Source organism: Camelina sativa, chromosome 15, assembly GCF_030686135.1.
Source record: "Camelina sativa cultivar CO46 ecotype springtype chromosome 15, ASM3068613v1".
Lineage (NCBI taxonomy): Eukaryota > Viridiplantae > Streptophyta > Magnoliopsida > Brassicales > Brassicaceae > Camelina > Camelina sativa.
The window spans coordinates 8,510,041-8,523,453 of record NC_141894.1 but is presented as its reverse complement, the minus strand read 5'-3'; the positions used below and the strand labels follow the sequence as shown (position 1 = coordinate 8,523,453).

General features: G+C 36.2%; 4 protein-coding genes across 4 annotated transcripts; 1 reads left to right on the top strand and 3 right to left on the bottom strand.

The window, feature by feature from the left end:
- Positions 1-2,837: 2,837 nt before the first annotated feature.
- Positions 2,838-6,214, bottom strand: LOC104746107 (cation/H(+) antiporter 19). The gene is made up of 4 exons (XM_087488851.1): positions 5,911-6,214; positions 5,429-5,741; positions 4,335-5,336; positions 2,838-4,250 (listed from the first exon to the last, which is right to left on the bottom strand). The coding sequence occupies exons 2-4, from the start codon at positions 5,624-5,626 to the stop codon at positions 3,048-3,050; spliced, it is 2,403 nt and encodes an 800-aa protein (XP_087344977.1). The 5' UTR covers positions 5,627-5,741; positions 5,911-6,214; the 3' UTR covers positions 2,838-3,047.
- A 175-nt stretch (positions 6,215-6,389) lies between these two features.
- Positions 6,390-8,028, bottom strand: LOC104746106 (rhomboid-like protein 14, mitochondrial). The gene is made up of 2 exons (XM_010467510.3): positions 7,577-8,028; positions 6,390-7,406 (listed from the first exon to the last, which is right to left on the bottom strand). Exons 1-2 carry the CDS (start codon positions 7,790-7,792, stop codon positions 6,618-6,620), a joined length of 1,005 nt encoding a protein of 334 aa, XP_010465812.2. The 5' UTR covers positions 7,793-8,028; the 3' UTR covers positions 6,390-6,617.
- On the bottom strand, positions 8,017-8,942 carry LOC104746104 (transcription factor HY5-like). Its single transcript, XM_010467506.3, has 3 exons — positions 8,726-8,942; positions 8,447-8,639; positions 8,017-8,345 (listed from the first exon to the last, which is right to left on the bottom strand). The coding sequence occupies exons 1-3, from the start codon at positions 8,790-8,792 to the stop codon at positions 8,141-8,143; spliced, it is 465 nt and encodes a 154-aa protein (XP_010465808.1). The 5' UTR covers positions 8,793-8,942; the 3' UTR covers positions 8,017-8,140.
- Positions 8,943-11,887: 2,945 nt separating this feature from the next.
- On the top strand, positions 11,888-13,403 carry LOC104746103 (auxin-responsive protein IAA31-like). The gene is made up of 4 exons (XM_010467505.3): positions 11,888-12,433; positions 12,531-12,742; positions 12,847-12,931; positions 13,031-13,403. The coding sequence occupies exons 1-4, from the start codon at positions 12,309-12,311 to the stop codon at positions 13,083-13,085; spliced, it is 477 nt and encodes a 158-aa protein (XP_010465807.2). The 5' UTR covers positions 11,888-12,308; the 3' UTR covers positions 13,086-13,403.
- Positions 13,404-13,413: the final 10 nt, after the last annotated feature.

The window sequence follows — 13,413 nt, the reverse complement described above, 5'->3', positions numbered from 1 at the left end:
AGTATACTCGTAAATTTTTGTTTAATACAGTCTGAATTAAATCAGTTTTATTTGATATGTCTTATATTGGTGTTGTTAAAAATAGTAAGACGAAGATTTATTTTTTTAATAAGATCAATTCAAATTTGTTCCGCCATGCAATATAACCTTGTCCATGTTATTCTAAATATGTTTTAAAAAATCATAATTTGAATTTTTTTTTGTTAAACTTGGATAAATTAATTAAAAAGTTCTACGAAAAAATCGAATTAAACCATATACAAACTTTGAATTTGGAATCGTATTAGGTGAAGCTTCCTAGTCATTCGGATTTGTATTCATTTTTATCTTATTTATAATGTGACTGAATCATTCTCTAAATATTTATACCGTTGTGAGACGTTAAACACGCACTTATTATACTAAATGACTAATATACATATATGTCCATTTTTAATTTAGATTCATAATATATGCAGAGATTTTTTTTAGTAACTTTATGTATTATATGATTATTCAAAACAATGAAATAAAATCAAACAAATATGATAGGAGAATCATAAATTTAAATATTGACAAAATCTTGTAAACATCTATATTATTAATTGTGAAACATTATATGGATATTCAAAATATTTAAATTGTGTTTGGTTATATGGATAGTAGAGAGAATTAATTAAAGTTATTTGGATATGGATATAAGCAATGACATAGATTGTAGTTATTTTGAAAATGAAAATTTATTTCAAAACTGTACATCAAATATACTAGTATAGAATTCAGAGAGACAAAGGGAATGAAAGAGGACTTTGCTCTATTAAAGTTACTGATTAATTCATCTATACAAGAATTTTTGAAGTACACTTCTAATTATTAATCAATTCATTTGTACAGATATTGTTGAAAAAACTTCACTATGGCAAATTCCCAATTATGTAGAGCTTTAAAAGTATCACCATAACGCTATGAAACAATTTAGAGGAAAATCTTTCAGATGACATAAACTTTCAAAGCAATTAGATTAAAGACATGTAAATGAAATTATGTTCATTTACCTCTTGTTTGATATCCTCAGCAAAACGGTGGCATGTGAATTGATCTTTGGTTTGATTTCAACAATTTGCAGTAAACATTGTAATCAGATATGAGTTCGGCTTTTTGGGTGAGATTATTTGTATTTTGCGATGAAATTGTCTTGGCGTAATCTATATTGTTGTTAGGATTTCTATAATTTTTGAATTGTCTAGGTTTTCTAGTATGTATATTCACAGGCTTCTCTATGGTTTAGGTTAAGGGAAAATTTTATTAACTTTTTATTTGGCATAATTTGTGAATCTGAATTGTTGTTAGGTTTGATTCCAATAATTTTCGTAATTGTCTATGATTTTCTTATATGATCTTGGTTTTGTTTTCTATGTTCTTAGGGCTTCTTTGTTGCACATGTAGTGAATCTTCAAAATCTAACTTTTGAAGATCACAAGTTGCAGTCTATTTGCAATAAGTCAACGACATATTGGCTAACCGAGGAAGATATTGACTACATCCAGCAATATCGCCTACTACACCCACGTCTCGTTCCTAGATCTGGACCTGGCTGTTTTCCCAAAAATGAAACCAGTGGACTGTTTCTGTATGATGTGCCCTCTTACAAAGATGACAATACTTGGGACAATATCAACAACAGAGGAAATGTGGAATCAACAGATATTGTGAGTTACTTCCTTGTTTGTCTTACAGTTCATTTGATTGTATCACATTATACAATACACATTGTTCTTTTGTTCTGTAGGATATTGGGAAACCCAAATTCCACATCGGAGTTGCGACGGATACTTATACAAATGATTTGTAATCACTTTTTTGTTTGAAATTACAAAAGTGATTACATAAAAAATTACACTATAATGATTTGTAATCACTTTTTTTTTTCTTGTCACTCGATTTGTAATCACTTCTAACCATAAATTTTTGCATAGAACAAATGAGAGACATACTTATATATCGTTGAAAATGTTTTTTAAGTCAAGCAAAGATGCAAAAAAATGAAGAAAAATAAAAAAGAATACTAATTAGTCCATTTACATTACCAAAAATTTATGTCCTGCTTGATAATATTAGAAGTTAGAATTAATTTGGTCAATTATCAGTTTGTTTATCTTTTCTTATATGCAATATGATATTGAACTAATTTAATTTTTACAAAGTTATATACTTATATGCATACCATATCAGTGAAACTTGAATAATCAAGCAATGATGCAACCTGTAGATGAACAGCGGAAATGGAGAAAACAAACCGAATTCCCTTATTTGTTCTTCAGAGGAAAATTACGTAGAGACCACCAAACGTAAGACTCATCTAGAAACAATGTAAGATTGTGACCTTTTAAAAAAAAAAGTCATGGTATATTGGTATGTATTCATCTTTTTAATTCTCCATTGGCTGACAACGCTCATGTTTGATCCGTATTCCACATCGTTGGCAGTGGACACCATGATGGATAAGTTTGTTGAAATTGTGATATATGCGGCAAAGAGTTATCCAATAAGGTGGCAGATCATGTTTGGTTTGCATATATCGTCCATGTAAGAGCTTAGTCTTAGAGTGATATTTGGTTCCATCTACCCTTGATCATCCGTCAGATTAAGGACATTCCCCGCAACCCAATTTCCCGATGAGTGTGTAGAGTCCAGATTTCGTGTGTTGCCGACAAAAACTCATCCATATGGAAAGGTTTGGCTAATGGCTAAACTTCTAATGTCTTCGGGAGCATAAATGCTTCTACAGTCTCCACCTTGCAATTCAAGGTCTATTTTGATAATAAGGTCGAGTGACATGACATACATAAGAAGCCAAATCAAGAACTTGAAAAATATTATTACGAAAATTTAGGTCTGATTTTCATGCCCAAAATCTGATGGTGGTAATAGGGGAAAATACAAAAGAAGAACGAAGACACTCCAGTCTCCAGTACCAACCAAAAAGAAACCAAAATACTGTATTTCGAGAGACAAAAATAAGAAACGGAGACTTTTTTTGGGTTCTGTAATAAACTGATTAGATCCGATCACACGGTAGTGTCAGAAATGTCTCTGGAAGACTGGTCGTAATTAGCATCTTCCTCAACGAGCGGCCGTGTATCTGCTGCTGGATCGTATCCCTGAACAACGAGCACCGACGCAGTGGTGGAAAACTCTGATGAAGACAACAAACGGCCAACTGGTCCTAACTCCGGACAATCCGTACTGTGAACCAACGACACAACAGCTGCAGTTCTTCCAACGACGAAGAGATTGCATTTGTTCATCGACTTGAGCGTCGCGTTGATATCGTCTTTGCTCTCAACAACTCTTTCCTCGTAAGACAAGGACTCCTTTCCTCTTGGATCATTCATCAACTCCTTCACAAACTCTTCATCAGTCTCTTTTTCTTTTTTCTCCTTTTCGTCGGGCGCACTCGTCTCAAATGTCTTCAATGTTCCTTTCGCAGCTACAAATTTGAGAACGGTTAGTGTGATTCCTGGATGCTCCACCATTTTCATACCGTAGGCGAGAGCTTCTCTGTCGTCCAAGCCTCCGAAGAATGGAACCACAACTTTATAAGCCACTTCGCTGGCTACAACCTGGGATGGTCCTCCGAGTCCTCTGTCTACAAGAATCCCAACTGAGCAAGGAGCTCGTTGTAAGATCCGGTTGTTCACTTCATGGAACCCATGTCCGATTGACTCCATTGTTCCATCCGCTCTCTGATGCTTGTGAAACGGAAGCAGTATCATTGCTACTCGTTTCTGATGCGCGCTTGTGATTATGTCTTTGTGGATGCTAGTGAGGTCAGATATTGCAGTCATGGGTCTAACCGCTACAGCCCTTAGATGCTGGTAAGCCTCGAAGGCAATCACCATCTGATCTGTTGATCTCTCTATCTTGTTCCAGATTGGGAGTCCGTTGTTCCGAGCTTTGTGAACCATTGCGATTGCTGATGACCGTTCAGAAAGCTCCATCATATGCATCGCGTATACGCAGAGGCGTCCCTTTTTGCCTGTTCCTCTTGATGATTCAATCAGATTGATCAATGTTGGGATGTTGCGGGTACTGTGGAAGCAAGCAAGTATCCGTAGCTCAGAATCATGATCTTTCCTTTGGATGGTTTTGTGCTTGTATGGTGCTCCTTTTCTTGCAGGCTTGTATATCGCTATCACAATCGGAGTTGTAATGAAGGTTGTGAACAATGCCATTAGGACTAAGATCGCAAATGCTTGATCATTCAGCACCTGCTCGACAAAAAACAATTAATTAGATCACTCGGGTTCTTATAAAAAAAATACTGCTTATACATGGCTTTCAAGAATCTATACCTTCCGGTCCTTGCCAATGTTAAGAACAATGAGCTCTACTAAACCTTTGGTGTTCATAAGGAATCCAAGTGCCATGGCTTCTCTGAAAGGAACCTTGCAGAGCATGGCGGCCCCAACGGTTCCAAAAATCTTACCGAAACAAGTGGTGAGTATGACAAGAACTAGAAGTCCCCATGACACCCCTCCTCTGATAGTTGTTACATCGGTTTTGAGACCGCTAGCCGCAAAATACAGCGGTAGAAGAAGCCCAGAGACCAGATCCTCTATCTTCTCTGTCAAAGCTCTGCAAAATGGTCCTTCTTTAGGAGTTACTATTCCTATCACAAACGCCCCGAAAAGCGCGTGTATCCCAATAGTGTCTGTCACAAAGCTTGCTGATAAAACCAAGGTTAGAGTGACACAAACATAGAGTTCCTTCACAGGTTCTCCCTCAGGACAGCGTCTACCCATATAAGCAAGCAGAGGTTTGATTGCCACAACTGCAAATATCACAAATCCAGATCCACAAAGAAGAACCCAAACAGATACAAGCGGAGAAGAGTCATCTCCTGAGACAGCAATAGCAAGCGCAAGGAGTATCCAAGCTACAACATCGTTCACCCCTGCTGCTGACATAGCCATACGTCCAATGTCGGTTGTTAGAAGCTTTAGCTCAGCTAGGATACGAGCAAGCACAGGAAAGGCAGTGATTGATAAGGCAACACCCATGAAGACAATAAAAGGAAGCTGATGGACTCCTTTGCTTATGGTAGCACTGAGAACAAAAGATGTTCCTACACCGAGTATAAAAGGAAGTGAGATCCCAGCTACGGCTATCAACATTGATTTCTTTCCTGTTTTTCTGATCGCTGCAAAGTCGAGCTCAAGCCCAACGAGGAACAAGAAAAACAGAAGACCGATGTTGGCGAGTGTGTCTAAAACGGTCAAGCTCTTCTTTGGGAATATGGTGTCAAGATACACCTTGCTTCGTCCCAGTGCGGAAGGTCCAAGCAGTATTCCTCCCTACAGATGCATCCATTTTAGTATCCGTTGCTATGTGATTATCATCAGAAAGAAAAGAAAAAAAAAATACAAAGTGATTGCATGAAACTCACAATGATCTCAGCAATGACTCGAGGCTGTTTGAGAGGTTTAAGAATGTAAGCCAGCAGCCTTGTGAACACAACCACCAAGACGATCTGTAGGATGATCAGAGGAAGCGCGAAATCAAGAGGGCTTTCGTTTTGGAAGGCTCCATTTGAGGTTGCCTTCATCGGACCCGGGCAACTCCCTGTAACATTGGTGCCTGCCATCCTATAGTCGAGGTCTACTTACGGGTTGATGATTGGTTGAGAAACGAGACACTGGTTCAGCCTTCAATACTGTCTTGGCTGCTCCCTCATTGCACTGCCAAGCGAGGTATCAAACCTGAATGAGAGAAAAAAAGGAAACGAGATTTTATTATGTTCTGTTACTGTTGTTTTTCATAAACAGAATCTATATTCAACAAGTGAGTATATATAAAAGGGAAAAACAGAAAACTAATAATGTGTATAGTTTTGCTAATAATAGGTAGAGGAGATTGAGGCGGACATACCAACTCCAGGGTGGGCATATACCTCGCACATTTTCTATTTATAGAATGTCAGTTACTTAACTTCCAACCATATCGCATCTCTACTTCACACATACGAACTGGCCTACAATGTCTCAACGTTTTCATCGCTGTCTTGTCCTTTTGTCCTGAAGTTGCAAAGCACCTTGTATCTGTCCCGTAAAACCTGAGCATTTGATGACTTACCTTCCGAAGCTTCTTAAACTTTAATCATTTTCACATAACATTATTGTATATGCATCAGATAGACGATCTGGTTTCACCATAATTACGCAGAGATTTGAATGAACATACGTAGAGCCAAGAGAAAGATTAAGATTATGACTTTCCTTCTATGCATCATAAGTGTTATCTAACCAAATAAAAGGGGGGCTAAGATCGAAAGAGTATGTGTTCAAGATACTATGTTATGTGAATCACTAGCTGCATAACTAAGACTGCTTGCGATAAACCGCTTCTTCTAGCAAAGAACAAGATGCTCCTTATCAAATCACTCAATCAGTGTGACCTAACCAAAAATTACAAAAAAAAAAATGCCTTCTTTTTTCCATTACTTTCGTAAAATCATCAAGGAGACAAAGGAGAAGACAGATTCGAAGAAAAAAAAAACTAGATGCTACTGCAATGAATGATTCAACAAAGCTTCATTCAAAACCCTTCCTTCAGCTCTACAAATGCAGGTCCAGAGATCAACTAAACCTTTCAACTCTTCGACGGCGCAGCTCATCTATAGGGAGATCATTAGAAGAAGACAATGCTGGTCCCTGATTAAGTGACCATCCATTTCCTCTAGCTCGTCCAGAGCCACACATCTCGCAAGCACTTAACCAACCAGAATTGTCATATGTACACGACTGACATCTCCAAATACCAGGTCCGGCTATCCCAGTCTGGCCTCTACCCACTCTTCCTCTCCCTGTAATCCTTCTTCTCCGAGACCTAACCATACCATTCAAAAACCTCAATGGCCAAGTCACTAGTCGTGTCACACCTCTAACCGCCAGAGTGACTGGATCAGATCCCGAGTAAGAACCCTTGAGCTTCATATAGAGAATACCAGCAAGGATCCCACCCAAATGCCCAAGAAACGAAGCATTAGGTACAAACATCTGCACCAGAACAAGTTCTGCCCAAGCAGCATACTTTGTCGGAACCAAGATACCATAAACACTGGAGTAATCCTCAGCCTGAGAATTAAGAACAACTTTCAAAGCAAAGAGAACACCAGAGAATCCAACAGAGTACTCGTTGTAATAAGCTCTTTCGTAGTCGCAGAAGAAGAGAAGCGATTTGGCTAAGAGCAAAGTGACTCCTTGAGACATACCAATAAGTGCAAAAACCATAGAAGCAAACTCAGTGCTTCCCATAGATGTCTCGAGCTTGATACCTTTCCAGAGAAGTGACATCATGTTGTATACTAAGTGAGGCTCGTTTACATGGTAGAACGCTGATAGAAACAAACGTTTCAAATCCTTATGCTGTTCAACAAAAACACACACAAATCAATATTAGAACTAATAATCTCAAATTGAGGATCTTGATTAGGTCAAGTTAAACAAAATCAATCCCTAATTTCCCCAAAATTGTCGAAATTACAATCAATTTCTATTGGAGAATGAAGGAATTAAAGGATTTGGGGGTTTTTTACCTTGAAGATGAGGTGAGGATTGAACCAGACCTCACTGATGTGAGGTATAACGGGATCGATCAAAGCAGGTCTGAGATAGACGAGAGTGTTCGCGGCAAGAAGACTCGCCGTCACCGGTGGTTTCCACGGCAGTCTATAGTATTCCGCGACGGCGCTTAGAGCGAGAAGCGGTAACATCCCTCCTCCACTTCTTCTCCCTTCACCAAAATTCGCCATTAGTGAATGATTCTTTTCTTCTAATCTTTTAATAAAAAACTTCTCTCAAAGTAATTAGGATTTATACATATATATATATATATATATATAGCACAGCTTGGTCTGTACGAAAACAAGTTCTCTAGATGCTTCGTTTCACTCACATTTAGAACATGTGGGTCCCACATTAGGACCCTAATTTAACTAACTAATTCTCAAATCCCATAATTGAGAATTATGTTTAGTGATGCTTAATTTGGATTTTATTTATTGGAACAAAAATTTGTATACAAACGAAAAAAAAAAAAATAAAAAAAAAAAAAAGGAAAAGAACATTGAACATTGTGTTAAATATATAAGCATCTTGGTTTAGTGATTGTTGGTGTCATCAGGTTTAGGCCTAGTGTTAATAAGCATTTTACGAAGCATTGTGTTCTCGTTCGTCAGAGTTGATATCTTCTCTTCAAGCTGATCGTTGTTGTTCTGTAGCTCGTTAGCTCTTGATTCCAAATCACTTACATACACTTTCTTCCTCTCTCTCGCTTGTTGCGCTGATACTCTGTTCCTCAACAATCTGTTTTTTCATCACCAAATACTTTTTATTAACCATTTCAAATTCCACAATTAATTAAAAACCAGATGCAAGAATGGTTTTTACTAGCTCATTATATATACCTCTTGAGGCTTCTATACTCTTTATCAACTGGGTTACGTCCACGGCGGCGTTTAGCTGTGGAGACTGCTCCGTTTTGAGTCGTGTCAAGCTCCTGGTTATTATTCACTCCGTCGTCGGCACTGCTGCTTAAAACACATGTCGATCCAGCTGCTTCCATGTCAGGAACCATCAACAACTCCTCGTCACTCTCCTCTGATATGATTTATATACAAAGACCTAGTTTCTCAAAACCAAATTTAAGATACAATTAACTCAAAAACTTTCGTTGTAACACTTACCAGTTTTGTGTTTCTTGGGTGAAGAAGAAGAACTTGAGTGGTTCCCATTAGGTCGTTGAAGAGACATCAATATATTTTCTTCCTTTTCAGATTTAATTTGCTTCTTCAAGACCAAAGTAGAGAGGTAAAGAGGTTAAAAGAGAATATCAAACCAAAAGAAATTGCATCTTTCTTTCTTCTTTTGGACCACTCAAAGTCAGCAACTCGGTTCGAACACAAAATAATGATTATGAAGTTTTGGTTGGCTTATAAAAGAACACGTATCTTTATGTAAGACCACAAATGCAACAGTTTCAATCCAATGGTTGAAACTCTCAGCGCGTATATTATATGTTATTCTTGTTTTCTTTTTCCCATTATGTATATACGACTATACGGTAGATACCCGATTAAACTTATTAATTGATACATTGTGTTGTGTTTTTGCTTTTAAAGTCTCTTGTTCATGATTTCTTATGGAAACAAACCTTTATTGACAGAGCGTGTGGGTTTAACACAATGATTACTGTCTAGAAACGATACGAGCGTACTTGCAGACAAAGTCAGGGGCTGTATTGTGTCTATTTGCATGGCGTAATAGGCATGCACAAACTCATCATGTGGTCATCTATCTCGTTTTCTATTTCTTGGTACATAAATAACTCTCTCTTTTTCTTTTTTTTTATAAAGACAGCTAACTAATGTTCTGAATTTTTAAAAAATAATTTCCATCAATTCTAAAATCAGTCAATCATTTCAAAGCATTTTTCATGGTTTGTCCTCATGTTCTTTTTTGCATGTACCATAACTAGTTTAAGTTTCACTATGTTTTCTTAGTCTCAACATTAAAATGTACTAAGCAAACTTCAACCATAGTCCATAGGGATTACATATCAGATGTTAGGTTTATGCGGAAACAAAAACTGGACGGTCGAATCGCTCTGTCTAGCATCTAACACTTTTTTGAACATTGTCATAATTTATACTAAAAATTTGCAATGCTATATACCAAACAGAACTTGATAGTTCAGCTAAAAAATTTAACAATATTCTTCTATATATATCGTAGATTAAATTTTGAGGGATGTGTATGAAGTCCTCCGGAACCGGAAAATCACACATAAATAATGTGAAAAAATTTATGAGGTTGTAAAGAAGAACACACTTAAACCTTCGTTTGTATTTTCGACCATACATATTTTTTGATTCAAAAACATATCGACTTTATCAAAAAAAATAACAACTCATATCGACCGACCTATATATACATCTTCCCGGACCCATGATTCACCTTTTGATTTGTGCTCTTTTATTCGTTTTCCTCTGTCATACTATATCACAATACTCATGAGTTTGTGTATCACTCTTGAAGCTTGAAGGGACCCCATGCCTTAAAATCAACTAAAAGCATTTGATGTCTTTTTTTAGACGAAGTAGGAAGTACCATCCAAATAATTGATTTTCATAAGCAGCAGACATTCATTTTGTTTGTAGAGGACTATAAATGATTTGATTGTTTTGAAGCTGTATGCAAACGTGGAGATATGATTGCTTTTTGTCTATGCATGAACATGCCACGTTAATATACGAGTACATATCATGATAATGATCTTCATTTGCTATAACTTTTTGGCACAGTACTATTGCATGCCTCTCTATATTACTTCTACAAAACTTGTCCTTTAATTTACGATGGTTACTTAGAAATAATCGAGCTACAAGCTACGGTGATAATCTTTTATCGTTCACGTGTTCGGTCTGATAAATTGATGAGAGTAAAAACACAAACGTGTTTAGGAAGAATTAATATAAGACTCTCATCAATTTATCATGGTATCAGAGCGGTGAATCTCGTGGATCTCTATTCGTATGGGTTAGGGTTTTGTTTGCTTTTCTATGATGTTCTATCTAATGTCCATTGTTTTTCCTTAAAAAAAAATTCCTAATTGTTGCTTGCTTTTCACTCTTTTTATTTTATTCTTCATTCTCGTTAAGAAACTGAGCATATTGGGTTGGTTGTGTCTTTGGATTTTCCAAAAAAAAAAAAAAAAAAAGATATTGGTGCACAGATACAAGCTGATGCTTTAGTATATTTATACATTCGTGAATATACTAAACACTCTAAATCAATATTAATATTTATCTAATATATTATAGAATAATATTTTTATGATTTATATTTTCGGGTTTATCATTTTGATTGTCGATCTCGGTCGATCTCCAGTTTTTCATCTTTTAATATGGTCAGAATGAGTTTTGTGTTTTAAAAAACTTGAAAAAAAAAAACTGATAAAACTCTTTCAAATCAAGATATGCGAGTAATAACTCCTTGGACATACAAAATATTGAAAAATGATTATTTATCTTTTTATAAAGAAGTTAGCTGATAATATTAGTCTTAAACTATAAAGAGGGCTAGACATTCATCATTAGACTACTAGACATTATAAAGTTAATTATATCGAAATTCTCACAAAGAAGGATCCCTAGAGACCAGACATGCATGTCCAAAGACAGATCGTATAATAGCTCATAGGAGTCTTATCGATCCAACATCCAAGGTAGGCTTTATAACAAAGTAAATATTGGAATACACTTCCCATGATGATTCTAGAATCTAATATTATCAATACAGCCAATGAGCATTATGTGATGTAACAACTTATGTCTACTCACCATAAATCAATGAATTTTATTTTTAGAATAAAAAGAAAATTAAAAGATTGGGCTCCTAGCTAAGAGAGACAATCGACAAAGCTAAAAGAGACATTAACAGGAAACGTATAGTTAAAGAAAAGAACACTGTCTGCTCCACAAAAACAACATACACAAAACTCTTCAAGCCTCCTTTATTTTTATTGGTTCTGCAATTTTCAATGGTCTATAACATTAATGTGTCATAAGAGACAATTGAGTTTTCTTATCAACAGAAGAGGTCTAAAAATTTTTGATCCCCCAAAGTTCATAGTCTATATCAGATAGACTCAGTTTTCAAATATTGATGGTAAGAAAGTGAAAGTGATGTGATGCTCTGTTTCTGTTTACGGCTAGACAATAAAGCTTTTTTGGCCTTTATCTCTCCTAATTAAAGAATCTGAGCAGTTGAGAAATTTTTATAAAAAAATCAAAGCCCTTAACATTTTAGCTCCAACATCATTTGGACACATTCCTTGGATACCTCCTGTATACGGAAACTTCGAATCTTACATGTAAACAAATCTCAAAACCACAGTTTGACATTTTACTACTAACAAACTCCAAAGATCTAAACATATGAGTTAAGTATCTAATCGGGTAATTATTACAGTGGTTTTCAGAAATCAATGTGTGTTCATATATGGAAGATTGAAAGTTCATAGTTAATGTGGGGAACCTTTGTTTCTAATATTTGTTACATTTTTTTTTTAAATAAGTTGATTAAATCATTTTAAATTAAAATCTATGCTATCGAATCACCTACTAGTCTTTTATTGTTTACTAAACAGAGAGAAATAGAAAAGAGAGAGAGAGAGAGAGAGACATGAAGAGCACTTTCAAGAGAGAAGAGAAGGGAGCATGTAGTTTCAGTTCCAGGTGAAGTTGCCATCTTCAAAGGATCTCATCAATGGAGTTTTCTAACTCTTGTTCTTCATTTTCTTCATCCTCTGTCGACAGTACTAAACCTTCACCGTCTGAATCTTCTGTTAATCTCTCCCTTAGCCTTACCTTTCCATCTACTTCTCCACAAAGGTCTTCTTTCACATCACTTCTCTGTTTTCCCTATGTTCTGTTTTTGTTCTGTTTTAATTTGTCCACATTTGTGTTTTGAATCTTTTTGTGCTAATAGAGAAGCAAGACAAGATTGGCCACCGATAAAGTCTCGATTAAGAGATTCACTAAAGGGTCGTCGTCTTCCTCGTCGTGATGATGACACATCTCTCTTTGTTAAGGTTTACATGGAAGGTGTCCCCATTGGGAGAAAACTCGACCTTTGTGCATTCTCCGGCTACGAGAGTCTCTTAGAAAACCTCTCTCATATGTTTGATACTTTAATCATCTGTAAGTAATTAACAACACAGAGAACTATGTTAAAAAAAAAACAACATCCAATGATCCAACCACCAAACCTAACACAATAGTACATTGTCTTTGGTTTGTAACAGGCGGTAAACGAGATAGAAAACATCATGTTTTGACATATGAAGATAAAGATGGAGACTGGATGATGGTCGGAGATATTCCATGGGAGTATGAATTATCTTATATCTTGATCTCATATTATTATATATTCATCGCTTATAGGTAACTTATCTCGTATTTTGGAACCGATGTTTTTTTTTTGTTCAGTATGTTTCTTGAAACCGTGAGAAGGCTAAAGATCACGAGACCGGAGAGGTATTAGAAGTTTAGAACCTTGGATCGTTCAAGGCTGTGGTCTCACAGTTTTGAGAAGCGAGGGAATAAGGCATTGAGGAAGAGACTTGACGTGGCTGCATATTGCAACAAAGGCGGAGAATTAATGCATATATCTATCTATATATGACGCCGTTGAGTGTGATTTTTTTCCCCCTTATAAAGAAATCACAATATCCAAGACTTTTTTTTTTTTTTTTGGTTCTGAATAGAAATCTAAAATTTCTTATACGACATGTTTGTTGTAATCGTGTTCCTTCGAATGTGTACATGACTATGAAGAAAACACGAACGTTGTTACTTGTTATGGGGAGCAC